General features: G+C 46.0%; 1 protein-coding gene across 5 annotated transcripts; it reads right to left on the reverse strand.

The window, feature by feature from the left end:
* Positions 1-341: 341 nt before the first annotated feature.
* LOC118103208 (bone morphogenetic protein receptor type-2) lies at positions 342-27,383 on the reverse strand. 5 transcript variants are annotated; one of them, XM_035149898.2, is made up of 13 exons: positions 26,464-27,383; positions 17,048-17,233; positions 15,864-16,043; positions 12,231-12,338; positions 11,955-12,046; positions 8,609-8,839; positions 6,181-6,295; positions 4,849-5,009; positions 4,559-4,706; positions 4,141-4,283; positions 3,824-3,996; positions 2,416-3,737; positions 342-2,249 (listed from the first exon to the last, which is right to left on the reverse strand). In XM_035149898.2, exons 1-13 carry the CDS (start codon positions 26,552-26,554, stop codon positions 2,002-2,004), a joined length of 3,198 nt encoding a protein of 1,065 aa, XP_035005789.1. In that variant the 5' UTR covers positions 26,555-27,383; the 3' UTR covers positions 342-2,001. The 5 variants fall into 5 exon arrangements, with proteins under 5 accessions (XP_035005789.1, XP_035005787.1, XP_035005790.1 ...); XM_035149896.2 differs by having other exon boundaries at positions 342-2,252; XM_035149899.2 differs by having other exon boundaries at positions 342-2,252; positions 4,147-4,283; positions 26,464-27,382.
* Positions 27,384-27,408: the final 25 nt, after the last annotated feature.

A 27,408-nucleotide genomic window follows, 5' to 3' on the forward strand; every position in this document is an offset into this window, starting at 1 on the left:
TTGATGGTTATACAACAACAAACCGCACAGTTCAGCTGGAGGCGCACGTCAACACTGCCCCCTACTGGAATAACCAGTGATTTAAACTCTACAGCCTGTTGTGTCCTCATATGACCACACGGGGGCAGTAAAGTCACACTGACGGAGGATCTGCTCTCATGAAAACATGCCTGCAGCCACTGGGTGGCGCCGGCGAGCAGCCATAAAAAGGAGTCTGGCCTCTTACTGGTGATAAAATTATTAAAGCATCTTATCTATATTTCCAGAAATTTATTAAATACTTTAAGAAAATAAAGCCTGAGGCCCAAATGAGACGCGTCGTTAAAAGACATAACCAAGAGTTATTTCATACATTTATTGAGATTTTTTTTCTTCCATATTGACTTGAAAATGTTTACAGAAACTGTACCGAGCATACGCATAGCAATGGAATCAAAGGCCATGTCCATTGAATGCACAACATAATTCCATAAAAATGATGCAAATATCAATGTAATACACATACATGATTGTTTTTTTTCATACAAATTACAGGTTACAAAAACATAAATGAGATCTTTTCAATATGCCCTGAAGCAGCTGCTGAAAACACAGAGGGTACGACGACGTTTCAGCACGTCTGTACAGCGCGAGCGGCCCCGACGGTTCTAACGCTTGCTGATGGTAGGGAAACACGACACGTGCACATTCACGCGCACACTCACTGAAATCATTCGAACATGAAAAGGATGAAGACGACGAGAAGCAGAAATAATATCCAGCGTGCTTCGGAGGGGTTTGGTTATTTTTCTTCTTTTTATATATATTTATATATATAGATATATATATAGATATATCTATATATATATATAGACTAGTTTCTGATTTCCAACAGAGTTCAAAGAACAGAATCTGGGCCTTCTAGTGTTTCTGGTCTTTTGTGTCACACACAGCAGTCACACAGTGAGGTCAGGTGATAGTGGTGCAGCGACCGACTCAGCCACTGTAACAGATCGCTCCGTGGATTTGATTTGAATGATTGTAGTGTTTTAAAAAGACCCCGGAGTTTGAGCCATTCCTGGTGAAATTGTGCAAGCAGAGAAGTTCCACGAGAAAAGAAAGAAAAAAAAACACTTTCCACTCTGCTGGGATCGCTTGTTAGTGTTTGTGCCCCCTAAAGAGAGTCCAGAGAAAGAGAGGAGGATTGTCGTCCATTTTCTCCTCTCGAGTGAGGGGGGGGGGTGATAGTGTCTGGTGGATTGTTTGCAAAAAACGATTGTGACTATTCATAAGTGCAACAGAGATTAAACATATTAAAATAACAACGGGATAAAACCAAAGTAATGGAAGCAATAAAAACATCGAAAGCATCTAAAAGCTACATCCTATTGCACAAGTAAAAATTATGATACAAAACAAATGGAGACAGTCAAAGAGGACAAAAATTGGTATTGCATACAAATCAAGGAAATTAAAATTAAACAAAGTTAATGTAGTGTGTTGCGTCTTTTAAGACCGTCAATTCATTTACTGAGCCCACTCTTGTTACAGCAAAAGTACGAGAGAGCGAACGCTCAACGTGCTGATTGTTTGTCATCGCCTTTTTTAAGTTTAAAGACCACTTCTTGGTGTGGTCGCAACAGACAGGATTTCTAAACACTGATTTTAATTGGTTCAAAGTGCACATAGAGAGAAAGAGGGAAAGAAAATCTGTTCAAAACATTGCTATGCTCATGAGGACGAAACATGAAACAAACCGACAAAGATGGAGATTAATAAAAACGCAGGAACAGAAGCGGATGAGAACGCTGCATAGCTGGATTCCATTTAAAGCAATGCCATCATTAGAAAGACACACAGGAGCGAGACAAACCTAATTACTGTACACGATCAGACTCGACTCTTCACACGACACTCCATAGCTTCCACTTGCTGATTCAGAGCCCGCGGCTCAACAGAGAGAAACCAAACCGCTCTGTTTGTTCTTTTTTTTTTCTTTCAGTATTGTCAGAGGGTCCGAGTTCACACATGCGTGTCGCTGGGCTCGCTGGCCAAGCTCCCTCCCCGCAGGTAGATAGCCGAGCTGGACTTGGGCCGGTTCTGACTGTGGCCTTGACCGTGGGCGGAGCCGTTGTTGTTGACCTCCGGCCCCCTGGTGTCTGTGGAGATGACCCACGTGGTGGGCCGCCACTTCTTCAGAGAATAAGGTGTTTTGACGCGCTTCTTAATCTTATCGCCTGTGCCCAAGGCTCCGTCTGGCTGTAACAAGCCTGCTTCTGGAAAACAGGAAGGAACAGAGATCAGTGACCTGGGGCCACTTTTCACACCAGGGTACATGAAACATAAAGTGATACCAGTCATGTGAGGAGCAGATAAGTGTCCTGAGCTGCTATTAGACATGTGCTGAGGTCTGGAGGTGTGGGTGTGTGGAGTCACCTAGTGAGGCCAGGTCCTGTGTTGTGAAGGACAGGTCCAGGGAGTTGGGTCTCTCAGGCCTGCGGGCTCTGGGCTGCCGGAGCAGGGCCTCCCCTCTCATGATGACAGGTGCTTCCTCCACGGCAACAGACCCGGAGCCCAAGCTTTCTCCTTGGGGCCCTGTGGTTTCCCTGCTTCCTCCTTCTCCGCTCCCGCCCTCCTCCCCTCCATCGCTCTCTCCTCCACTCTCACCTTCCCCCTGGCCCTGGCCGGTGTTGCTGTTGTTGTTGTTGGTGTTGGGCCGCGCAGAGCGGAGGGCGGCGACGCTCGAGGACGCGTCTCTCAGATCGGGCTGCTCTCGCTCTCGGCTCAGAAGTGGCTCATGTTCGTCAGGGCTGGCTGTGATGACGCCGAGGCTCAGGCGACTGTCGTCCGACCTCAGGGCTCCGGAGCCATTCTGAGTTACGCCGGATCCTCCAAAACCGGTCGCTCCGCCTGCAGCCATGGACGAGCTGGCATGACCATTGGCGGCGCCGTTAACGCTACCGTTGACATGCGTGTCTCGTAGAGCGGGTATGTTGTTTGTGCCTGGGCCCCGATGAGCCTCTACAGTTGTGTTTGTGCCTGTTACTGCACCAATGTTCAGCTTCGCTCCCTCCACCTGCCGCAGGTTGGACTTCCCGGAGCGTCCAAACTTGAACCTGAGTGAAGATGACGACGACTCCTTCTTCGTGGGCTTGGTGCGCAGGGGCAGGCTGGACGGCCTCTTGGGCAGGTTCTGCTGTTTAGGCAGGGGGAAGATGGTGGTGGGCATGGGGGCAGCAGTGTCTGACGTGCCCGAGGCCTCAGTCGCCATCTTGATGAGAGGATAAAGAAGGCTGGAGCTCCCGGGGCTCAGTGGGTCCGGTGAGCAGAACTGCTTCTGCGAGTGCTCCATCAGATTCTCGTCTGAGCTCTCCTTCAGGTTCTTGTCCACCTCTTTTGGGTCAAGCTTGGTGGTTTCCAGGTCTTCCTGTGTCAGGTGGAGGCAGACAGGGACTATAGGGACCCCTGCCGGTCCCTCGGTCTCAGAGATTATGGTGGTGGTGGTCGTGGAGGCTGAGGGGCTTCCTCTCAGACCCATGCTGGTGCTGCTGCCCTCTGGGCTGGGCAGACGGGCGTTGGCTTGCTGCTGGCGCTCCTGATTGATGGAGTTCCTGTTTCTCTCCCCGCTCCCGGCCACGGCTCGGCCACTCAAAGAGCCAGTGGTGTCGGTCTGCGTGTTCTTGGCCACACCCTCATTCTCTTCGATGTAGGTGGATGGGTGGTCTGTGTACGGGCCGGACTTTGGCGTCATACGATTTCTGAAAAACAAACCAAAAAACCATCAGAAACATCAAACCGTGGAATGATGAACGTAGAATCACAGCATGAGCGGATGTGTGCTTACCTCTCATTGTGTAGAGTGGTGGACATGGGGTTGAGTGTGGGGCTCACAGACTTGGAGCGGTCCCATATGAGGAGCAGCTCTGCCAGTCGTTCCTCCGCACACTGCGCTGTGAGGCGGGCCTCGGCATCCTGGTCCCAGCAGTCCTCCATCGTCTCTTTCAGGGAGCGGACCGCCTGATGAGAGACGCAGTGTTAAAGGACTATTATGGTTTATTTCAAGCTAGTGAGAAATGAGCCACTGTGCTAACTTACAGGGCTTCAAACTTCAGAATCTGTTATCTTAACTCCTCTTTCTCTCTCTCTCTCACTCTCACACACATTTACCAAACTGTTCTCTTTCCAGGCTTCAGGGAATTTGGGCCGTTGCTTCTCCCTGGATACCAGGACCTGCATGTCCTCGAACGTTGGGTGGTTCCCTGCCTCTGCCTGAAAAGCCATCTGGTACTCTGGCACAGACTCTCCTGGAGGCAGGACAGGACGGGGAGAGGAAGGATGTGTCTTAGATATCTTTCCATGCAGCAGAAATATAGATTTTTTTGTTTCTGAATGTGCATTTTTATTCTCAATAAACAAAAGCTTCTGTCTGCTGAAAGCCTGTTATTTGCAGTCTGCTGTACGTGGCGTGGGAGAGGCCCAGTCTTGTGTTGTTTGTGACAATGATGGTCATAAAAATGTGATGCATGTCTGTTACAGGCAACAAAATGTACTCCAAACAGCTTGTGTCTGTCGTTCTCACCGGGGAAAAGGTCAGTGCATCTCATGAAGGTCTCCCAGTAGACCAGGCCCAGGGCGTACATATCCACCTGCTTCAGCGCCGACTCGCAGTCCCTCAGGTTCACCGCTCCCTCCAGCACCTCCGGAGCCATGTAGCGGATTGTCCCTACCTGGTGCCATGCAGAATAACTGGAGGTGTTAAGACACTACAAACCCAAAACAAGCTGTCCTCCTGCGGTGTCTTGTTTTGGTGAGGACCAGATGACATACAGGGTTCCCTGTGATACCAACATAACACTGTGGTACACTCACCTCACTTATAGCAGTGTTTTCCTCCTCGCCGTGACGCGCCGGCCTGTTTCCAGTCAGCTTCATGGACAGGCCGAAATCGATGATGACGCATGTGCCGTCCATTTTCACCAGAATATTCCGGCTGTTGAGGTCCCTGTGGGACACCGCTGGCTTGTACAAGTCTTGATGGGTGAAGAAGGAGAATGATCAGGAGACGACAAGTGGGCTAATTTATCATAAATTAAACATTTAAGCCCGTGCATCACTACAAAATGTTCCCTACAGTGCATCAAGGCCATTTTGTGGTGTTTGCTAACGAATGATAACATCCAGAAAATCCTCATATTGCTTTCCATTCTCCCTCATTACTCATTGTTCACCACAGCAAGCTGAATTGTCAACAGACACTCTAAACCCACTAATCTAATCTGTAACAATGGGATTAAGACCATATCACAGTGGCCTCCGTCTGCAGTATTTTATCGTCCAGCAGAGGGTGCAGTAGGTGAGGGCGTCTGGAAGTTGAGGCAGTCGCCACAGTTTTCTGCCACTGATGTGCAGGAAGAGTGGGGGAGGATGGCGGCTGTACCAAAGCCCGAGAGATTCTGCTGTTAGCAGCGACACGCAGGGCCAACAAACACCAGCCCCCTCTCTTTCTCCTCTGTCACTTCTACACTCCGTCCCTCACTTTAAACTTGCAGGAGAGGAAGTTGGGAGCTGGAGACCCCTGCTTTTAATGGACATGCTTATATACAGAATAATCCCTATTCCTTCAGCAGGCTATGTTTTACACTCTTCTGAGCCTGTTTGATGTGTATCTGTCCTGATGAAGGCAAAGCAGGAGCAGGGCCGCGTGCGAGCGCTGAGCCTGAGCTTTGGTGAAGTGAAAAGAAAACGAACAGTGGAGGTTTGGTTCAGTTGTCACTTCTCCATCCGAAGACGCGTTTCACAGAGCCGCAGGAATATTCACATGCGATCTGAATCCCTATCTCGCCTTCCTTCCCCCGACTTTGTCCCTCTCTCCGTTTTTCACTCTCTCTGGGCCTAGCTTGAGGCCAGTCTATAAATACCCATGGCTGGGCGTGGACGCAGTGTGTGTGAGTGTGTGTTTGTCAAAATGCAGGGATGCGAGGTGCTCCAAGCCAAACAGACCCACGTGGAGCTGCAGTGTGCTGCTAGTAAGAAGGCTCAGTGAGGCAGGGGGACGGAATAGGGTGAGTAATACACTCACACACTATTTAAAGCCTCTCTAAATAATCTCAGCTAACTGAGCTAAAGACACAAAAAAACGCTCAATTCTTCAGCTTTTTGTTTCCATGGCGCTTGCAGGGGTTCATACGTCCTCCAGCTCACCTCCTTTGAAGAGCTCCGTGTGCAGGTACGCTAGGCCACGGGTGACGGAGTGAGCGAGCCGGCAGCTGCTGATCCAGTCGTTGGTCTGGACGCCCAGGTAGCGATTCAGTGAGCCCTGAGGAAGACATGAGGGAAGGAGATGAGAGATAAGAGAGAGGGGCAGAGGAGACGGACAAGAATATGGAGTAACTCAGTCAGCAGGAAACAACATTCTGCATCAAGTCACACTTATAAAGGGAAAATTGGTTGAGCTTATTAAAGACTAACTAAGCGCTACGTGCACAGCAGGTCAGTCGCTCAAAATTGGTTTAATAAGCTGCTGTTCATACAGCTTCGGCCAACACCTTTCTGGTGTTCCTGTTTCAAGCCTGACAAGAGATTAGGTTCACAATATATCTTGTAGCTTTAAAAGGCTGCTGACCGTGTGAGTGGATCCCCCAGAGGAGGGGGCAGAGATCTACAATAAAGCTGACTTAGAGAATATTTCACTGCCAGTAAAGACCTTGGACCTGCCCTGAGTTGTGATGCTTTTGCAGGAGAAAAACATTAAATGTGAAATGATGGCGTGAGAACTTGTCATAAAGATGTTGTCATATGAGGTCAGGGTTTAACTGGTGATTAAAGGCGCAGTGCAGAGAGGGTCGGTAACATCAGGACTACCCTCACATATCATGAGCTTACAAAAAAAATCTAATTTTGAGAAACATCAACTGTCGGAGAAAACAATTATGGTGAGAAGAATGTGAGTCAAAGAGGAATCAACTCGCTACAGTAACTCAGTCAGCTGACGGGTGGCCGCTGGGAGAGCGAGCTGTGTACAGACGTCCAACCGAACAAGAATTTTGGGGAGCAGCCAAACACGGTTATATTGTCAGACGAGTATGGGAGGATGAGAAAATTGCAGCTCAGTTCGCAAAATATGTGACGGATAACTTCAGGACATATCTCTCACTTCATCTAAGAGCAGATCTGTTTCACTTCTTTCCTGTTTATGTCTGAGTGAAAAACAACAACCCGTGTTGTGATGCTCATTTTAAACCCTGGAGGAGCATCAACAAGTCTGCAGAAATGTTTAGCAGAAATCCTACTGCTTCTAAATTATTTACTTGCTCAGTTACTTCCATCAGCCATGATTATTGGCTGGGCTCTGACACACAAACTAACCAAAAGTATACAGATACATGTGCATACACTTACTGTTTATCCTAGGAATCAATCACAAGGCCATTCGCGTATCCGCTACTAAAGAAAATTACATTAGATCTGGTCGTTTTAAATAAATGATATCGTCATTTACTTGAATGCATTATGTGTCCCAGTCCCCTGGCCTGGCTTGCACTGCGTTCCCATGACAATGTGTATTAGAGTAATGGTTACGACGCATAATAGGCTCCTTTCATGGGCTGGCCGGGGTAATTATGAGGCTGAAGGCTTGGAAAGCAAACATATTCAGTTCTGAGGTACAGCCATTTTAATATTGAAGAGTTCCTCCATGCCGCTGTCAGTGTTGACATTTTCATTCAGCTGCATGTTTATTTATCGTTGGAAAAAGCTGAGATGATTATACTTTTTATTTATGATGATTCTGCTCTGTCTGTCTTTGATTTTTTTTTCAGGTCTGTAAACTGCAGGAGCAGGAAAAAGGTGACATGTACCTCTTCAGTGCAGAAATGGCATTCGATCAATTGTTAAGACAAGTCGCAATTCATTTTGATAATTACTCTTGTCAGTTATATAACACCCATGATAAATGTTAACAGTTTTTTCTTTTGTATTGTTGTAAATGAATTGTCTTTGGGCTGTTGATCAAACGAGATGTCATCTTGGGCTCTGGGATATTTATGGAGGGCATTTGTCAGTGGTTTCTGACAGTTTCTAGCCGATGCGCTGAGAAATCAAATAGTTTCAGACTTAATATTCAATAAAACTGATATTTCTGCCACATTGCAATGGTTGCTGCACTGACAGCACATTTAAAATATACACTTAACACACATTGTGCCGTGTAAACTCAGAGATCACTGCTCGCTCTCCTGCAGCAGCATCAGAGCTGGATTCGATTACTGATAACGCTAACGCAGCATTTCCCTACCGACGCATCAGACACCGATGGCAATCACTCATGAGACGACACGGCACCGTGGCCATTTCTTTTTGTTAAAGATAAGTTTGAAATATTGCAGGAACAAGGATGAAAAGAGTTCCGGCAACTGATTATCTGCAGTGTGTCCTGCAGTGGAGCGAGGGGATGCTGGGAGAATAACCAAGGATAACCTCATCAATTCTATAGGGCCTGAAACCTTAAGGATTAGAACAGCTAAAACCAAAGGAGAGAGAGAGAGAGAGAGAGAGAGAGAGAGAAGGGGTTGGTCTCCGTTGAACACACACACACTTCAGATTTAAACCTCCATACAGCCCGAGTACTCACATGTGGGTAGTAGTCCATGACCAGCAGGTATTCTGTGCGTCCTTCTGGGCCGGTGCGCTCATCTGCGGCCACAAACCGAGCGATGTTGTCGTGCTCCAGCAGCGGCAGCCGATAGATGGAGCATTCGTTCAGGAAGTTCTGACGGTTGGCCGCGGTGAACACCTTCACGGCGACCGGCCGCTCGTCCAGAGAGCCACAGTACACTGTACCGTACCTGCCACGTCCAATCAGCTGAAACAACAGTCGTGGGGGGAGGGGAAGGAGACTATTAACACACTTCTTTCTTTAGCACTTGCTTGACTCATAAAAAACATCCAGAATAAAGTGATAATTCTGTTCCTTCGAGCTATTTGGACACAGACAGATTGTTTTACAGATTAAAAGAAGCAAAAGAAGGAGTGGTACAAACATAAATAAAGACAAACAAGCAGGCAGAGGGGAGTGAGGGAATAAACTAAATTACAAACAGCAGGCAAACAGCAGGGTTAAACAGTTAAAATGGCATTAAGTCAGTTCCAAATCATTCAATTAGTGCCCTGAATTAGCAGAGCACAGCGTGACATTAGGGTCAAAACATTCTGCTTGAAAAGTCGTCTGCAAGGGAGCAAGACATGAATCCAGGAGTGCGTTTGTATCTGTGTGACTTCCGCCCGCACGTCTGGCTGTAAAACACACTGTGAAAGGACTGGACGGCTGTTTTGTCTGCGAGTAGGTCTCGCTGGCACCTCCCCTCCCCCCACGTCCCGCTGCAATGAATTTGATGTGAAAGAACGTGCGCCTGCATTCGATAAGGCACAAGGACGCCGTTCTGAATACAAGTCCTGCCTGAAAGGACATTGCTCTCTGCGCTCTGGTCTGAAACGCAGTCAATAGATGTCAAAAGAGGGGGGAAAACATCTCTGTCTTCTCTGTAGCTGCATCATCACGTTCAGTGCCGCTCCGTCTCGTCAGGATGCGCAGCAGACGCCTCATTTTCGGAGTCAGGCAGCTTCTCACGTAGAACACATCAAACCACGCCATTCACATTTCAGATGTGTAGCTAATATTCAAACCAGCCTTTTTGTTTTTGAAAGCATACCACAGCTCTTAGGCTCTTTCCTGCCTTCCTGTCACTGTCTTCGCCTTGTTTGAGGATGAAAAGAAACTTGCAGAGACTTGAAAACTTGCATGTGACAGATAAGACAACACAGTGTTTACTTCTGATGTTGTCGGAAATGTTCCTGTTGTGTAACTGAAAGCACAGATCTCTGATCCTCGGTAGAAAAACGTACGTCGAGCATTTTGGCAGTTTAAAAAGACGAGATGGTATAAATGTGTTCATTTTGGAGATTTGGGAAAAACAATATCCGGGCAATTGGTGCCCTTAAAACCTTCAGTTGTCCATAAATCCTTGAAATCATTTCCTCGTGTCAGACCGTGCGTCGCCGTCGATTTAAGGCACCTTTAAACGGCGCGACAGGCCTGTAAGTTTAAATGTCACGCTGCGCGAGATTGGTCTAATAAAATGTGTCATGCTGTGCAATATCAACGTGTATGAGAGGACACGCACTCCCTGCCTCGACACCACTCTTATATTTTGGAACAGAGAGGTTTTCTTCTTTGCCAGAGTTGCATTGATTTCCTCTTCCACCTGTTTCATTTTTGCCTGAACTTAATGGAAACTAGAATTGCTCTCACAGAATATCAGCAAGTGTTCCTGCATCAATTCATGTTGGGCTCTGTGTGATTGTTTTGTAGAAATGAGTCAGGGAAGCAATCACATTGTGAGAATATTGTTGCATTAATAGAGAGGAGATGGGATTTCGTCTGTATCCGTACATTGTAGATGGGGGAGGTTGCCCTGCTTTCGAAACCAGGACAATGATCCAAAGAGGAATTCAACATCCACCATTAACAACAAGCTTTTGGATCAGCCCTCACAAGGCCACCTGACTTGAATATCACTGAAGATCAGAGGGTAGATTTTAAACTCGCTGTGTGTGCAAAACAAACTCCAGATATTGCAGAACTCGAGGTCACCTACAAGCGAAAGTGGGCGAAATTAAACTGGGTTTGAAGTGGCTGCAAAAAGTCTTTACAAGCTATTCTTCTGAACATTTCTAAAGTAGCCATTTGCATCGGTTTACATTTTACGTAAAATGTACATGTATCTGTTAAGTCTCACACTTTGTCCGAACACAGACTGTGTTGCCACAGTTGCATTTCACAAATCTCTACAAAAGACGTGTTGAGTGCAAAGCTTGACCTGTAGTCCACATGGACACGGTTATAAGAATAAGACCTAGATTGAAAAATACCACACATTCTTCTTCTAATGAATTTGCTTGTATAGCCTTTAATTGATTTGAGTCTTTCAACTGCAGAAAATATATCACCTTGTACAAGGCAGTTTGATCTGTAATAACTCAATAACTGAAAAAAGTTTTTGTTATAGAAAAGTTCAATCTCCTGTGGCAGCGTTTATTTCTCCCGTTTGTCTTTGAATCCCTGCTTTCACTGCCATTGTGGCTGAATATCATCCCCACTCCATTGACTTCCCATCACAACTTGATGCTCGACCACTTCCATATCGGGTTTTCAGGATCCTGTATCAGGGTAAGCAAATTCCTATTTCGGTGCGCCCGGATCTGTCACTTAATGCGTCCTGCCTCGATCGGGTGATAAAGTCACATTGAAAACGACAAACGTAACCGTAAACCCTGATGTATTTGGGGTGTATTTTCTGCCTGTGTGCCTTTGGTTTCTCCTTTCTGTTTGTAACTCCTGTATCCCTCCATGACACACTACACTCCCTGTGTGTGGAGATGCTGCAGCCAGTGAGAACATGACAAGCCTGCACCGATGATACAAGCTATCATGTGCTAATAGCAGGCGAGCCCACAGGCATTCGAGGAATAAAAGATGTAATCAGCCCTGATGACTTAAAGCCATTTTCACATAACTACATGTACATCACTACTAGTACCACTAAGAAGCAGTAATGTACTGCTAAAAAAAGTACATTGCAAAGTAAGTGCAGCATCTAGACTCCCAAAATAAAGAAGAAACTAGCGTTTCCATCACTGCCGATCGAAGCCGGAGCAAAAGAAAACAACCTGCGTTTACTGCAGAGTCATTTGACCCTGGAGTTAAAGCCAATTCTATCCATTCCCATTGCAGACAAAAGGCAGATGTTAGTGTTAGTGGGTTCTTAGACCGGTGGGAAAGGGGCTTTATTTGTCTTTTTCCTTGGCCAGAAGACAAAATGAGTCAGTTGATTAACGGAGGACTGTTGAGCACAAAGATAAAAAATATATTTCAAGCTGGAGAAAGAAAAGGAGCGAGACAGACCAGTGTGGACACTGACCTCCAGTAGTTTGAGATTGTCTAGGTCCAGAGAGCTCTCGGAGCCAGCAGCCTCCATCATATTCAGGTTGTGCAGACCTTGCTTACCACCTCCTGTTAACATAGAAACAAACTGTTCAGCATTCAGGGATAAAGCAACACTCGAAGATACATTTAAACAAAAGATCAGCACTGATTCCATTTGTTGAATTAATTATAATTCTGCCGAAAAACATTTAAACAGCCTTGAATAATGAATGTGTGCTCTTCCTCACAGCGTGGCACCATGGCAACTCACCGTGCATCATGCGGTAACCAAAGAAGGCTGCTACAGCAACCACAGCCATCACGGAGACTGTTGCCAGGGCGATAATTACCATCTCTTCGTAGCGCAGTGTGCGGGGGTCTACAAGGGGGAGACACATCAGAAACAAAGCACAAATCAAAGTGGGACCTTTATGGAGGAGGAGCAAATGGAGGAATCCGTGCGCTGGACTTTGATTAGTGATCAGGAGCAAGAGGAACACCGTGTTCCCAGTTCATTAGGTACACCTGTAAAGTCCGATGCCATCGTGTACAACACATGTGAAATACACCCGTGTGTCACTGGAAGTCTGTAAGTTCCTATTGAAACGGGGACGTTACAGGATTAAAGTTAGGTAGAAACATTATTTATAAGACGCTGGTAAGAGATTGTTAAACTGTGTGTGAATGAGTGAATGTGACATTTGGTTTTATAGTTTATATTGTTATTTCAAAAACACTTGGCCTTCCCTCTTTACCACGCCGGCATGTTTATCACCATTACACAACCGGCAAACTTGGAATAATCAACAGTTACGGCCTGAAGTCTTCAAACATTTCTGCATGTCCCAGAATGTGGAATTCAGTCTCTACTGATTCAGAAACTTCCCCAGATTATTATAAAAAAATCCTATTGGCAAATGGCTCACCTACATTATATTATATTCTAAACATATTGTTGGAATTTCATTGTTGGAGTCTGTGGGGTCCTGTTCTGTTTGTATTGTGCTTTGGGAAATTCATGATTATTAGTAAAAAATTAAATAATGCAACACATTTATTGGACCCCAGGGAAACAACACAGTTGGTTTTGTGAGTAACCTTGAATGTAAATATAATGTTTGTTTGTTTACAAGGAGCCTCTTGGCTTTTTTATCTCCATTTACACATGTTGTTACTGTGTGTTACTTGTGTTTTTAACCACTTTTGCATTTTAGATCTCAATGTATTCAGCATATAAACCATTTTTGAGGTCGGAATCTGTCTCTGAAAGAATTTCTGCATGTGACTGAAGACTTTGAATCGACCGGCAAGTACAGTCGGTTGTATTTCTTTTCCTTCCCAGATAGCGGGTCAATAATAGTAGACAGCGCCGGCACATTTGAGCGTCTTGGGTATGCCAGTATGTGTGTTTGCAGATGAACAGGCATGCTGTGAACCGCATGAAGGGAAAAGAAAAACATCAATTATGCCAAACAACCATGAAGCATGGCCAGCAGACTGGAAAGCAGCGCAGGAAGACAGAGAGGGAGGATGTGTGGGAAGCGAACGGAGAGAGCAAAAAGGGAGAAACAAAAAGAGAAGCAGAACACGGGAGAGCTGGTTCGATCAATGTGGCTGCAGGAGCAGATAGGAGCAGTTAGCTGGGGTGGCTGCAGTTTCGGCTGTCTGGTACTTGTGATTAATGCGACTGCATCAGCTTTAGGGCTATTCTAGAGAGACACGCACCATAAATATACCAACACTTCCTCTCGTATACTGCTACTCTATATTCTGCACAAGTCCAGAGCAGCTGCACAGATACATACACAAATGCTCTCCTGCATCTGTTACATCAGCCAACACGCTGGTGCTGCCGTGAGATACCAGCGTTATCAATAATTGATGGCTCCGAGCACCTCAAGGTGGCTTTGACTGACATATAAGCATGAGCCTGCATGCACACGCACACACTCTGACACAGACATGGGGTTGACGAGGCTCCCCTCAAACGCCAAGGTCGTGTAGTTCATAATCAACAGGAGGTTTGTACAGGAAGCCGTCTGACAAACACACGCCGACATGCCCGGACACACACGAGGAAGGTGTTTACAATCGTCGCACTAGTAAAGATAATGTCTGCTTTTAGATCGCCAGCAAAATCTTATCTTAGATATTCACAGTAACATCAAGTCCAAGATGTGCAAAGTGCTTTAAGCAAGATTATAAGGAAATTGTACTTAACATGGGTATTTCCATGTGTTTGCCTGTGAGTGTGTTAGTCTGTAGCATTACACAATCACTACTCAGCCGATTTTCATGACGAGAGTGAGACATGACCGAAGGAAGAAGGCACTGAAGTTTGGTGTGGATCCAATCAGGAGGTATGTGCTCTACCGAGGGCCATTCTAGTTCTTCATATCATCATTATTTCAGAATCCAGATTAAGATTTTATGTATAAAACAAGAGATGGTCTAATAAATTAGAAAAATAAGGCTATTCCTTTTAAATTCTTCTTGGGGGGAGAAGGAAAATGCATCTAACATGTTTCTAGACGTCAAAGACAGACAGGGTGTTTTTATTGTGATTTCTCTTTGTTCACTATGTCGTCAAAAGTCGTCATCTGTGATTCTTGGCTTAAGATCACTCCAACCAGGTGACTCAAACCTTCTCTGACTTCTAATGATACCGGCACCAATCTGCCCGGGCGCGTCAGGACTTAACACTCAAGCAAAAACAAACAACAACAACAACAACAGAATTTGGAGTTATAAAAGCTCAAACTTGAATCTTACTGATTAATCAACTATCCTTCTAACACCAAATGGTTATTTTCGACTAACTTTCTCCTGCCTAGGTCTCGTCATCTGTCTACTCAGTGGAACAGTCACCGACACGCCCGCAGACAGGCAGATAGAGCAGACGCCTCGTAATCCGTGGAATGCGGAGAGACGACATGGATGGTAGAGTGTGTGTATGTGTTTATGTGTAGGCAGGAGAGATGAGGAACTGCTGCCGCCGCCGCTGTTCTCCCTCCTCCTCCTCCCACCACCACCACCACCAACGCCGCCGCCGTCGTCACCACACACATTGCTTTCATTCACAGCTAAACCTTAAGAGGAAGGAACAATTAACAATACATCTGCTTGCCTTGTTTCACACCTAACAACTCCCTGAAACACACAACAGACGGGCGCTGCTGCAAAAGGAATCAACCACACTCACTGTCCTTTATAAGATCGACTCTGTACCAGAGTGAGGACACTGAAAATGTAATCAGCTAATCGGTATGAGAATGCAAACCAATTCATCCTCGCAGTTGTCGGTGTCTATAACGGGCGGTGATCAGGAGGCTCAGTTCTAAGCCTTGTGGCTGAATGATTAGGCAGAGGAGGGGGAGGAAGAGGAGGAGGAAGAGCAGGAGTGAGAAAGTGGCAGTACGTAGGTGCAGGTACAGATGATTTCAAACATCCATTCATTCTTTCCTGCTAATAGCTTTGTGGTTCACAACTGTGGGGGCATGAAAGTCTTCCATTCTCTCTCTTGTTCAACATTTCATTCCCTGATTGTATAACAGATTCTCTCTGGTTCTTCTATTGAATCTAAAAACACCTCTTTGAGTCCACTTAATTCTGAAAAAAGCAGAATGTAATACCATCATACAAGCAGTCTAAATTCATTTCTTAGCCCACACAGATTTTCAATTTAAGAAATCAACCTTCTCATTATCCTAAAATTCCTCTTGGGTTAATTTCAGTTTTTTAAAGAACGGTCAGCATAAACTACATGAATACTCAAGAAATACATTTTAAATATCTAAACCATAAAAGAAAAACATGATCATAAAGTAATCTTGGAGAGTGAAACTCCAAGATGAGCGTGTATCTAACGTTAGATAATGAGAGGTGTACTAAAGCGTGTGCTTACAGAGGGGCTGGGCTGTGGTGGGGCTGGGCATCGGGAAGTCCTCGGTGAAATTGACGTTGCACATGTCGCTCCCGCAGCAGCAGAAGTGGTAGGTCCCATTCTGGATCTGCGGGGGGAGGTTGGTCACCACGCAGCGGTCGTCGCGGCAGGCCTGGTTGTCACCGAGGTGGGTCCAGCATCCTGAAGACAGGGGGGGCAGAGGTTGAGAGATGATGGGGGCAGAGTCAGTGCCATTACTGGGCTTCTCGTTTTTTGATTTTAGCGGCTGAATGATTCGTTATTTGATGCTATGAAAACATGGGGAGCTTGAATGATTCACAGCTGACTCACGATTGGTCGGAACTGGCTGAATGTCAGTATTAGAATAACACAAATTCTAAGAATATCCCAATGACGCTTTTGTCAGAAAATAAGACACCAGCTTTATAAACACAGCTAAGTTGTCAAGGTCTTTGAAATTGACGTCAAGCTGTTAAAACATTCGTCAGTGCCACATTAAAGCCCTGGCGCAAAGGGAAGTACTATTTTTGACTGCCCTATTTTTCATATGCAAATCTCCTAAAATCTCTCAATGGTTTGTTGTAATCAAAAACAGGTGATATGTCTAATATCATCTCAGTGTTATCTGTGTTCCCTTTGGAAGGAGCTGCTGCTGCTGAGTGTGTAAACAGGAGAGGATATTTATTGTAGCTCCAGGGACTTGTGTATCCTTCCTGTTAAACTATAGCATGTGTGTATATCCCCGACAGGAAAACGAGTTTGCTCACAGACATTTTTGACTCTTTCAAAGCACTCAAAACTTAATCGGTGAGCAATTTTCCAGCCGTGGTGTCGAGCTGCCTAAAGGAAATATTTGTATTTAAAAGTTTAACTAACGACTGGAGCTAATGACTTTATCTGCACATTACTTTCTCATTGAATCATTCCGACCATGTCAGAAAGGATCAGACGAGGAAGAGCAGCAAATTCCAGCCCTGGAGAAGCTGGAGCCATCAAATGTTTGGCATTCTAACTCGTGAAATGACTTGGCAATCATCACTTATTAGTTTCCTGTACTTATAAATTAATTACACACACTATACATGTAGCATTAAAACATTAAAAACAAAAAAGAGAGCAGCGTGAAAACTTAACAGCTCCTTTGTGCATTTTGATGTAGAACTGTAGACACTCTCCTATCGTACCTTGTTTGACCAGCCGCACTTCGCCTGGAGGACTTTTCTCCCACAAGCCAAAGCAGTGGCCGCCCTTGGCACATCGGATGGTTGTGTTCTCCGGGGAGACCCGACCTTCGCCCCCCGCCACTCGATCTACCCCCAACTGCTGCTGCTGGTCCGTGAAGGCACACTCCCTCTCTTCGCCCTGCGCCGCTGTGAAGAAGAGTCAAGAGACAGGTTGGAGCTGAGTCAAAGCTCATTTTTAACAAAAACAGGAATCGAGTGTGGAATGTAAATGTGATGACAAGAGGCCAGCATGCCTCTCGAGATGGGGAGAGTTTTTGAGTTTGTGGTTATGAGCAGCATGAGGAGCGAGGAGAGAAGAAAAAAGAGATGTCCATTAATTTGCGCTGTTTCATCACATCTCTATCGATTGTTTTCTCATTCCACAGAGACAGTGACTCTTAATATGCACATTTTTGGATGAAAATCTTCAGCCAGATGTTGATGTAAATTTAAAGTCCCTCATATCAGCCTTCACATAACAAACCACAAGCACATACACACATATTTACACATTAGAATTTGATAAAAAAAAACATCCATGTGCATTTCTAGTGTGTTAAACAGATTGATGCTGTGTCTGTCTACACAGGAAGGATTCACAGATGAAAAATAGCCGACTCTGCTGCCTCTCACAAACCAAAAGATCAATACAAATACCAATTTAAACTGTAGCCTGAAGGACACAACACATAGAGGCGCGGAGGAGAAGTGGACCTAATGGCGCAAAACTACTCTCATTAAAACATACAGAAGGCTGTCATAAAAACTTCACAAGTTCAAGCTCTCATCTCGTTCTGTACGACTTGAAATAATCCATAACCCAGGGTCAAAGTTTGTTTTCCATGTTGGGTTTACAGGAAGTACGGAGGAACTGCAGAGGATGTCAAATTGTGTTCTGAAGAGAAAAGCCAGTTGTGGAATGGACAGTTTGATGGTCTGAGGGAGAGACAGAGACCCGCGCCAGGAAGAAATAGTTAACGCCAACGTCAGTGTGTGTGTGTGTACATGACGTGCGTTGTGGGTCATTTCAGATAAGGGAAACATGACGTGCCAGTTTGTTTCCCTTACTCCCAGCTCCTCCCTTTCCTCCATCCGGGAAGGGAAGGGGGTTGAGGGTGGAGAGTCTGCTTTGGAGAGGTGGGGGGGAGAGGAGAGCGGCTGTGCTCTGCCCAAGGTCAAGCTCGCCTGTGTGGGCAGAGCGTGACGCGATGGAGTGGTAGCTCTGCCGGGCACAGAGCCAGCGTTCCTCCTCTGCTCCCATCTGCGGATGAAGCCATCAACCCCGGTGTACTGTGGGTCTCGGCTGCCCTCGACCCGTGGGCCTTTTTCTGCCCACCGCGCTGCTCGTCTGACTTTGCCCACACAGGGAGGCATGCGGTGTACATGCAGAGTGGGAAACGAGTTCAGACTGAGGGTTAAATATGTGGTGGAATTTTATTTTGATGAGGGAACTGAATTTCAATGAGCTGCCGACTCCACTGCCAGGGTTAGCGGTTAGATTCCCAGTGGGGCAGATCATCCTTTGCATGCCTTTTTTTCTCTCAGCACATTAACAAGCTCTGGGTTAAAGTGACCAACAAATGGTTTACATACATTTGCTAAACTGTATCAGCCATCATACGTGTGGAGAGATTCTACTATAATTCCAACGATCTATCAAAACAAACCTCATATAAAAAAACTTGTACTAACCCGACTACATCCATGAAATGAAAGACACAAAAAAAGCATTCGTGTTTCCATTTTAGCCCAAAGCAAACTTTAGCTCTTAGCTTGGAAGATGTAGAAAATAACTGATCTCAGAGAACCAAGACTTTCCCCAAAACGAGCACCACGATGATGGCCACACATCCATTCATATTTTATCAATCTTTTCTGTGTTACAGGGGGAAGATCAGCTCGGATTAGAGTTCGGCAGCTGATGGAGCATTTAAAAAGGAAATCTGGCCAAAAAGCAGTGCAGAGATGTACAGATGTTTTTGGGTAATACTGGAAAACAAATCAAATTTGCACTGACGAATCTATAACAGACCGGCCTGTCACGTCAATCAATTAATATTGACTGCTGGATATTGATTTTTCTTTTCAAACAATTTCTAATGGGTGAAACATTCTTTCATTGTAGAGCTGTGTGCAACGCATTGATTCTCCCAGCGCTGCTTTATTCAGTGTTTTATTGGATTTAATCACAGGGTCCATTTGTTGTGGAGAGGAGGAGACCTAACCCGGAGAGAATGACTGCAGTGAGGACAATGGTGGTGAATCCAACGCTATTTCACAACATCTTCAAATTCTGTCTTTTGATATCACTTTGACTGAAAGACCCCTGTTGGCAGAAATTGTGTGATTAAGTTAAATACCACCCAGAATGTATACAAAAGCACAAACAGCTCAATTCTGACTCTGTTATCTTTCTAAACTGAACATGTACTTCTTTGATACAATATTATATGAGAAGATCATCCAACAAAAAGCCTTTGACTTATTATTTGGGTATTATAAATTTCAAATAAAGAAACACTCAGCTCTTTCCTTGGCTTTCACACTCAACACATTTAAAAAATATTGAATCGCTGCCTGATCAAACAAGTTGCAGGGCCAAACAAAAAACTAGCCTCAACAATAATCTTGTTCAAATTTGCTTCCTTTCTAAGTATTGAAACCCAGGGATTGGGGGGTGGGGGGGGGTGGGGGTGGAAGTGAGGGCTTGAGTTGTCGAGGAGGAACAAACGAACATAAAGGAACAATAGAAGGAAGTGCAGAGCCAGTGACAACACCCATAGACAGGATTGGGAGAATAGATCCATAGAGCAGAGTATCTCCTTTCGCCGTACAACAACATCAATTATTAATATTTTCACTGGAACTCAACTGGGTGAAATGAAAACCTTCATAATAAAAATGCAGATAAAGGGCGTTCGTTCTATCTAGAAACTGATTTGGAGTTTGTATTCACAACTTTTTTGCTTTTGCATTTCATTGTCATAAAGGAAAAGGTTATTTCAGTTCATTTTTGCTGCATTAATATAACACAAAAAGCCAATCCCTGTATATAATCACTACTAGGGGTGTAGTATGTATCAAGCATTGTGGTAATAAGCTTTTAGTTTCAAACTTTATCCTCCACTTAGTCTCGTGTCACCTAAGGCTGAGCACGGTGCCAAGAAACATGTCTACAATCCCCCTAACCCTTCACCCCCCGCCCGACTTCAACCCATGACCGGCTGTCTGACTGAAATAACATTATGACACACTGACTGACGTGCAACAGTGTAATAGTTTCATTGTGCAGGCACGGGTGCACATAACAAGCGTGCATGAGATAAATGGATAGCCCAGAGTGATCACACAGCAGCTTCTATAATTCCCATTTCCTCCTGATTCTTTGCCAAAATAGGGGGCTATTCACTCTCTGGCATATATCTATTGAATTTAGCAGCTCAATACACTGAACAGAAAGGAGAACAGTGCAGCATGGGATGGATCTGAAACCTCAGGGAACCAGGCTCTACTACTCATTTGCAGTCTGAACCATGGGAGTGTTCCTGTCGTCAGGTTTCATCGATGTGTGTCTGCAGCTCTGCACAACACTGGTTGTTGGTTCTCTGACTAAACTCTGTGTTTTCTTGTTGGATTCCAGTCTCTGCATTTTATCTCTGATTGGCCGCGGCAGGCTCTGTCCCTGGTTCTGCTCTGTAGAGCTCGCTGAGTGAGCCTGCCTTCCACTGCAGTATTGGATTGTGGGTCAGAGTATGCAGGCAAGGCCAGTGGAGTGAGGCAGATGAGGGAGCGAGAGGGAGAGAGAGGGAGGGGGGGGTAGTCATATCAAAAGGCTTCGGAGTAGTTTTTTGTTCCGAGCCTGTTCATTGGATGATGGCGGGCACTGCTTAGTGTTTACCCATGGCCCAGTTATTTGCTAATCCCCCAATTGGCCTTCAGTGCACCCTCCCGCCCCCTCAAACTACCTCCTTCCCCTCAGCCTCGCTGCTAAAAAACAACAGCGATCTAATCTGGCTCTCTCCTTCCTACTGCCAAGGCCCACGGGAGCGATGCAACACACGGCGGTCTGGGACTTGATTAGAAGTCCCCCAGTGCACTGATGTGTCGCCTGTCGTCTCCCCACAACTGGTTCCGGGTTCACATCCAAGAGTAGAGACAGAAACAGAGGGTGGGTGGGGGAGGGAGGGAGGGAGGAGAAAAAAAAGGAGAGCAGCTCTTGACCAAAGGCTGAAACGTGTTTGATGCACCCGTGCACGCCTCATCTCTGCTGCAGGCCTGCATAGACTGTCCGCAGCCACTGTAGTATACACGCTGTGCTCTCTTGCTTGGGCAACAACAGCCACTGCCGTTAAACTGCCATGAAGAGAATCTGCAATGTTAATTAAAAATGAGGGCTGTTAATTAAAGACCTGCTTCTCTCTGGGTGCTGCTGGTTACTTTTTCGGACGCCCCTCACCCTGAGACCCTGGTGCTGTCATGCATGGTGGATGTGTGCACAGCCAAAACATTTACCAACTCCAAAGAGGCACGACCGGCCCATGTGCAGTGGTTGTGTTTTGGTTACACTCAACCTGCTGCACACCGGCAGCCATCAGAGGCAGATACGGGCCTTATCGTGCCTGCTGCTGTTTGGGTGCCTGCTTGTTGCTGAGGTGGGATGGATGGGATTCAAGGGTATTCGCTGACACCCCCAATTTTCAAAGTCCCCTGGTTGAATTTAAAGATTGGGAGGGGGGGCAAGTGGGCTTTAATCTATCCCATCTGTTGCCCTGGGTCTGCCAACCTTACCCCACCACCCCACCCCCTAAAAACACCACCATTCTGTCTGTGTCTGTCTGTGTCTGGTACAGTTATGCTAATCCTGCAGCTTATACAGCCCTCAAAGCTTAGAGGCCACCATTATTGACCATGATGCATTTATACCAAAGCCCGGCAGCCTCCCTCCTCCTCCTCTGTACCCTAACTTTCCTGAATATGTGATGAAAACACAAATGACATAGTGACCAAAGTGGTTTTTGCTATCACACCACGGGGGGTGTAATCTCAGATTATTTATGAACAAGCAAAAGTTTGGTTTTAGGCCGTGTCTGAATTTAGTCTTTGTTTATAACAACATCACTTCCTTGTTGAATATCGTAGCAGCCTTGATGGTTACATACTGGCTTGACAGGCTGATTTCCACTACACGCCCACCCACTCCATTGGAGGCCTGTGGTTGTCTGGTATGATAAGGTTTCACCTGTTCTGTGAGACCTGGCGATGACAAACTATGACCTCTTCTCTTTAGGATGAGATGAGCAATTTATCAGGAAGCAGACGAAGAGACAAATGTTCTGGCAACTACTCAAATTTCAAAATTCCAGTCTCTTAATTGTGAGATTTCATTATTTTCTTAGGTTATAGTAAAGAGAATATTATGAGGTTTTAGAGTTTGGACCAGACAAAACAAACCTGGAATCAGTATATGTCACGGACGTGTGGATCGTTACGCTGCAAATGTATACGGCTCTTATCCTATGTATGTTTTCACAATGTCAGGGTTGTTTGTACCGGTTTTGTTTTTTTGCAAAGTAAGTATTAAGATGAACCTGAGAAAAAAGCAATAATCCTAAAGTGTATTTGTATAACCTTTATCAAAGTGAGAGGTTTACAAAGTTCTTTCGAAAGATAAACTGAAAAATAGACCCAAAATAAGAAGGACTACACTTCTGCTGCCCTTCACCTTGTGTTCTGGGATGTCTCTTAAAATAAATGAATCATAGAACTGCCTCTTGTTCTGATGTGGACATAAACATTAGATAGAGCAGCTATAGTCACACATTTATCATCCCAGCTACGACACAAGATAAAAACAAAAATACTAGTAATTCGTACTTATATTCATGAAAATGAAAAAAGAAAACTATCTAGCAAAAACAGATGAGTCCATACTGTGAGCAGCATTTATTGCACACTCTAGACTTATTGTCTGTGCTTGTCAAGGAGAACACTTGGTGTTAATCATAGGCTGTCACTCTGAGTTACCATCTCAAGGCTGCACCTTTTGTTTTCTAAAACATCCCCTAATTTCTCCCTTTTGCCAAACCAGAAGGTCGACTGAACACTGTCCTATTGTATCTCCTCGCTTCGCTTCTACCTCCGTTCAGACCTCAAACCAAGGTACTGAGAGGAACAGACATTGATTTTTTTCATCTAATAGAGTACAAGGCTGGCTGTATTAGAGACCAAATGGCCTCCCAGCCCGCCTCCATTCCACCAATCATTGGCCTGTTTCTAGCTGCAGTCAGTGTCATCTCCTCTCGTGGATATCTCATGAAACATCTCACAATGTGCACCGAATGAAAAATATTATTAAATCAAAAGCGGTGTGGTGCTTTTACATCCTTCAGCCCTGCCAATTACTTCCTTACTTTACAGTTTGGATTGCATTTCTCCCATTGTGCAAATACCGAGCACACGTCTTCCCCTCGCCCATTTTTACTCTTACGCAGTGATCGCCTGGTAGTTTTACAAATGATTTTAGAATTTTATATTTAACTCCTTTCACCCATTTACAATACCGTATGTTTACCTCCAAACAGGATGCTGCATGACAACCCAAAAAGACCATGATGCACTTGCAGCGGTTATGCATCTATATAATGTAGGCCACTGGGCTCTGGTTAACACATACGTTAACATCACATGTATGTTTTCACACATAATTAATGTATAAATGTAGTTTTAAGTCTCTGAATTTCTAGTAATCTACAAATATGCTGCTTTTTTGTTATTTCTATACAACCTGTCTTTTTAGATTGTTGGTCACGAAAATAAAAACACCACATTATTATCTGGAAACACTCCCGAGACATTAATTAATACCGAAGGGCATTTTCTGATATTTTATAGGCCAAATGATTTATCAAGGGAATAATAGTCCAATTAAAAGAGTAAGGCACCAATTTAGCTTTGCTCCCCTTGTTGTTGGACGATCAATGATCAATTTAATACCTGGCAACACACTTAAATGAATGATGCCAATGTGTTAATGCAGCCTACGGTGCATTAAGGATATATCTTGCACCCTCTCTGCACTGTTACAGCCAATGTTTTCCTTGCTTTTGAAACATCTCTGCTGCGATTTGCCCGTGAGCGAAGAAAATTCCTCTGCACATAAGTTATTCTGATTGATCCTGGTCCTCTTCAACCAACCTCGCCATTAAAAGATGATGAGATGCCGGGGCTGACAGCAGACTGCACCAAATTGTGTTGGTTCCAATCTACGCTGACAAACAGATGCGAAGGCATCAAGCACGAGTTTGTAATCTCAAGCCAATAACTTCACTTTTTGTTGAGCCGCTGATGTGACCGCAGAGCTGACATCTCGAAGAGCCCCCCCCCCCTCCCTATACTCCCCGGGGCGGCTGGACGGAGACGGCACGGCTGTCCAACAGTGGGACTGTCAACGCCACAGCACGGGGCGTACGAGACACAGCTTCGGGGTTTGGGACAAGCAGAGCAAAAGAGCATTCCTTTTTATGCTATGGTCTAATTCTTCATCCTCTTTACACCCCCAAACCTCCAGCTCACCTGGGACAACAGTGAAAACATTATTGCAGGTTACTTGATAAAGACTTGGGGTAAATAAAAGCCCCAAACGAAAGGCACGACATAAGAATACCTGTGATAACACCACAGGTAGTGTGTGTGTGCCGGCTTGTGCTGTGTTTGGAAGCATTTCCACTCCAGACTTTGGAGCAGCAGGCGTACGCCCACACACCGATTAGTCACAGGGGACAGGGAGCGAAACGATGACCCAAGCTCAGCTGCAAACAGGTTAAACACGCGGCAGTTGGAATAAAATGAATGATAATTCAAAAAGGACGTTAGCCGTGGTAATGGGCAAGTCGAGGGAAGGGAATGATGGGACGGCAGCGATGTTCGAGGAGCCGAGAGAGAGAGAGAAAGCAAAGGGAATGGTGCAGGGTCAGAGAGACGACTAACAAGCTCCTGCAGGCTATTAGACCGCCTGCTTCCCCTCATCATCATTACGAGTCTCATCCCAGGGAACAGGCAGTGGGGTGTCTCTGCTTTGCATTCATGGAGCGGCAGCGTGGACCGAGTGCTTTGACTCCTGTCTCTTTACAGTCATTACGCCAACTAAGTCTGACGGCAGCCTGAATTCATTTTGCAAAGCGCTGCGATTTGGATTTATTGGATGTTTACATGGCACGCTTGCATTTAAGTACCCATTAATCGTCCTAGTACTGACTGATTATTGAGCGAGTGTGTCAATCCGCTGCCAGTCAGCGGAGTCGTTAAACCACTCTGGACTCGTTTGCATGTCATATCCACAGGCCATGGTATTTCTGCAGTGAGGAATCTACCGTGTGGATGAGTTACATCTTTACGTTTTGCTGATTATAATGATTCCTACGTCACAGCATGAAAGCTCAATTCTTCAGAAGGCGCTTCATGAGATCCACTCTCTTTCTCTCTCCTGTCACCTTCCCTTCAAGTGCTTCTCCTCCTCTCCCCCTCCTCTTCTCTTGTGGAAGGCCACATCGACAATCACCGTCCTTGCTTCTTGTCGTTTTATTAAAGTGGGAATTTTAAAAAAAAACACTCTTAAAGGCAAGTGTTTTTTGCAAATCAGTACACGGCCACTCAGCGTGCAGTAATGAGCCCTGGGTATTCAGACAGTTATCGTTGTGGGATGCTGATATGAACGTAAGGGAGGGGACCTGCAACAATAACACAGAAATGATTATACATTATTAAGAATAATGTGTTGACACAGGCCTCGGCGCCCACACACTCAGATGAGGAAACCAGGCTGCGCACGACCACTTCTTCTCTCACACGCTGCCAAAGCCGGAGCCCTGGTGTTGAACTCCTATCACCTAAATTACCCCTCTTGTAAAATACCTTCCCTGTCTTCCCACACATTCCACCCCTGCCTCCCAGCATGCACCGCTCCTCCATCTCTGTGCAGCCCTGCCACTATCTTATCATGCTCAAGGTCTCCCAGAAGCCTGGCCTCAGCCCAGAGTCTTGAGCAGGGGGCACAACTTGGCAGACGGGGACTGCGGTATGTTTGGCAGTGTTTTTCCAGGCCTTTGTACACAGAGTGATTAAACAGGGAGCCAGGGGGGGGCACTCACTGCTCTATCTGTGTGTGATGAGCTCCTGCAGGCGAGGAGATGGAGGAGACGGATAAGTGTGTGATTGATGGACACCACGTTAGTGTCTGGTCCAGGCCCAATGAACCTGATGTGAGGGGGGGGGATCAGAAAGGTTGCACGGACAAGCGGTTACGTGAACAGACCCAGAGAATTTATGAGAGGCACATTTTACCCATTTGGCATAAACGAGTTTACTAATCAGCCACTTACCAGCCACGGAGGTCAGGAGAATCGTCAGGCAGAAGCCGAATTTGGCGAGTGATTTCATGGTGATCCGGCCCGCAGCCATGACAGTGGACATCGGGCTGTGGGTCCGTGAGCTGCACAGGGTCCGGGTTTCCTCGCTTCTCCTCCGGTCAGCACTTTGATTTCTGCTCGATACCGTGATCTGCTCCTTCACGCGTGGAACAGCGCATTGAGAGCTGCTGCGCGAAAAGGGGGAAACGGCGCCGCTGCGTTGTTGTTGTCGTCGGGTCAAGCGGGTTCGTTTAACTAGCACTAACTAACCCGAACTAAAGTGAACTCAGCCGTGCTACCCGCTGCAGCCGGCGGGGACCAGCGGGGAGATTGACCGAGCGGCTAACTTGTTTCTCGGATCTGCCTCTTGCAGCGAGCCAGCGAGCAACGTCCATGTCTGCGTGCTAACATGCTAGCAGCCCCCGGGGGCGAGCGTCTGGAGCTGGGAAACTTGGGCAAAGAGGCGGAATATCCCAGAAATAACCAACGCGCCGCTGATCTATCTAAACACGCGACATTCTCAGATGCACACTTTCATTAAAAAGATCCGATCCCTCGACAGAAAAGACAGGAAGTCACCATTTAAACCTTAGCCAATTAGCTCGGTCAGGACCGCCACCGAAGCTAACGGCGTTAGCCGGATAGCTAGCCTGTGAGTTTGTCGCGTCCCATCACATTTCACGATCCGCAGGAGAAATGGTTCACAGGAGGACCGCGCCTACGGTGAGATGCGGTGCTGGTTCCCCGAGGATGGAGCGCATTAGTCCGGGGAGGAGACGACGGGTCCTCGGCTGGGTCTCGTAGCTCCGCTGGGTAGGCAGACAGACAGGCAGGGCGGCGGGGAACGCCTCGTTTCCAGGCTTGTCTGGACCGCTCGTCTCCGGTGTCGGGTTGCTGAGCTGGAGGGGGGGTGGTGGT

The sequence above is a fragment of the Hippoglossus stenolepis genome, chromosome 24 (genome assembly GCF_022539355.2).
Source record: "Hippoglossus stenolepis isolate QCI-W04-F060 chromosome 24, HSTE1.2, whole genome shotgun sequence".
NCBI lineage: Eukaryota > Metazoa > Chordata > Actinopteri > Pleuronectiformes > Pleuronectidae > Hippoglossus > Hippoglossus stenolepis.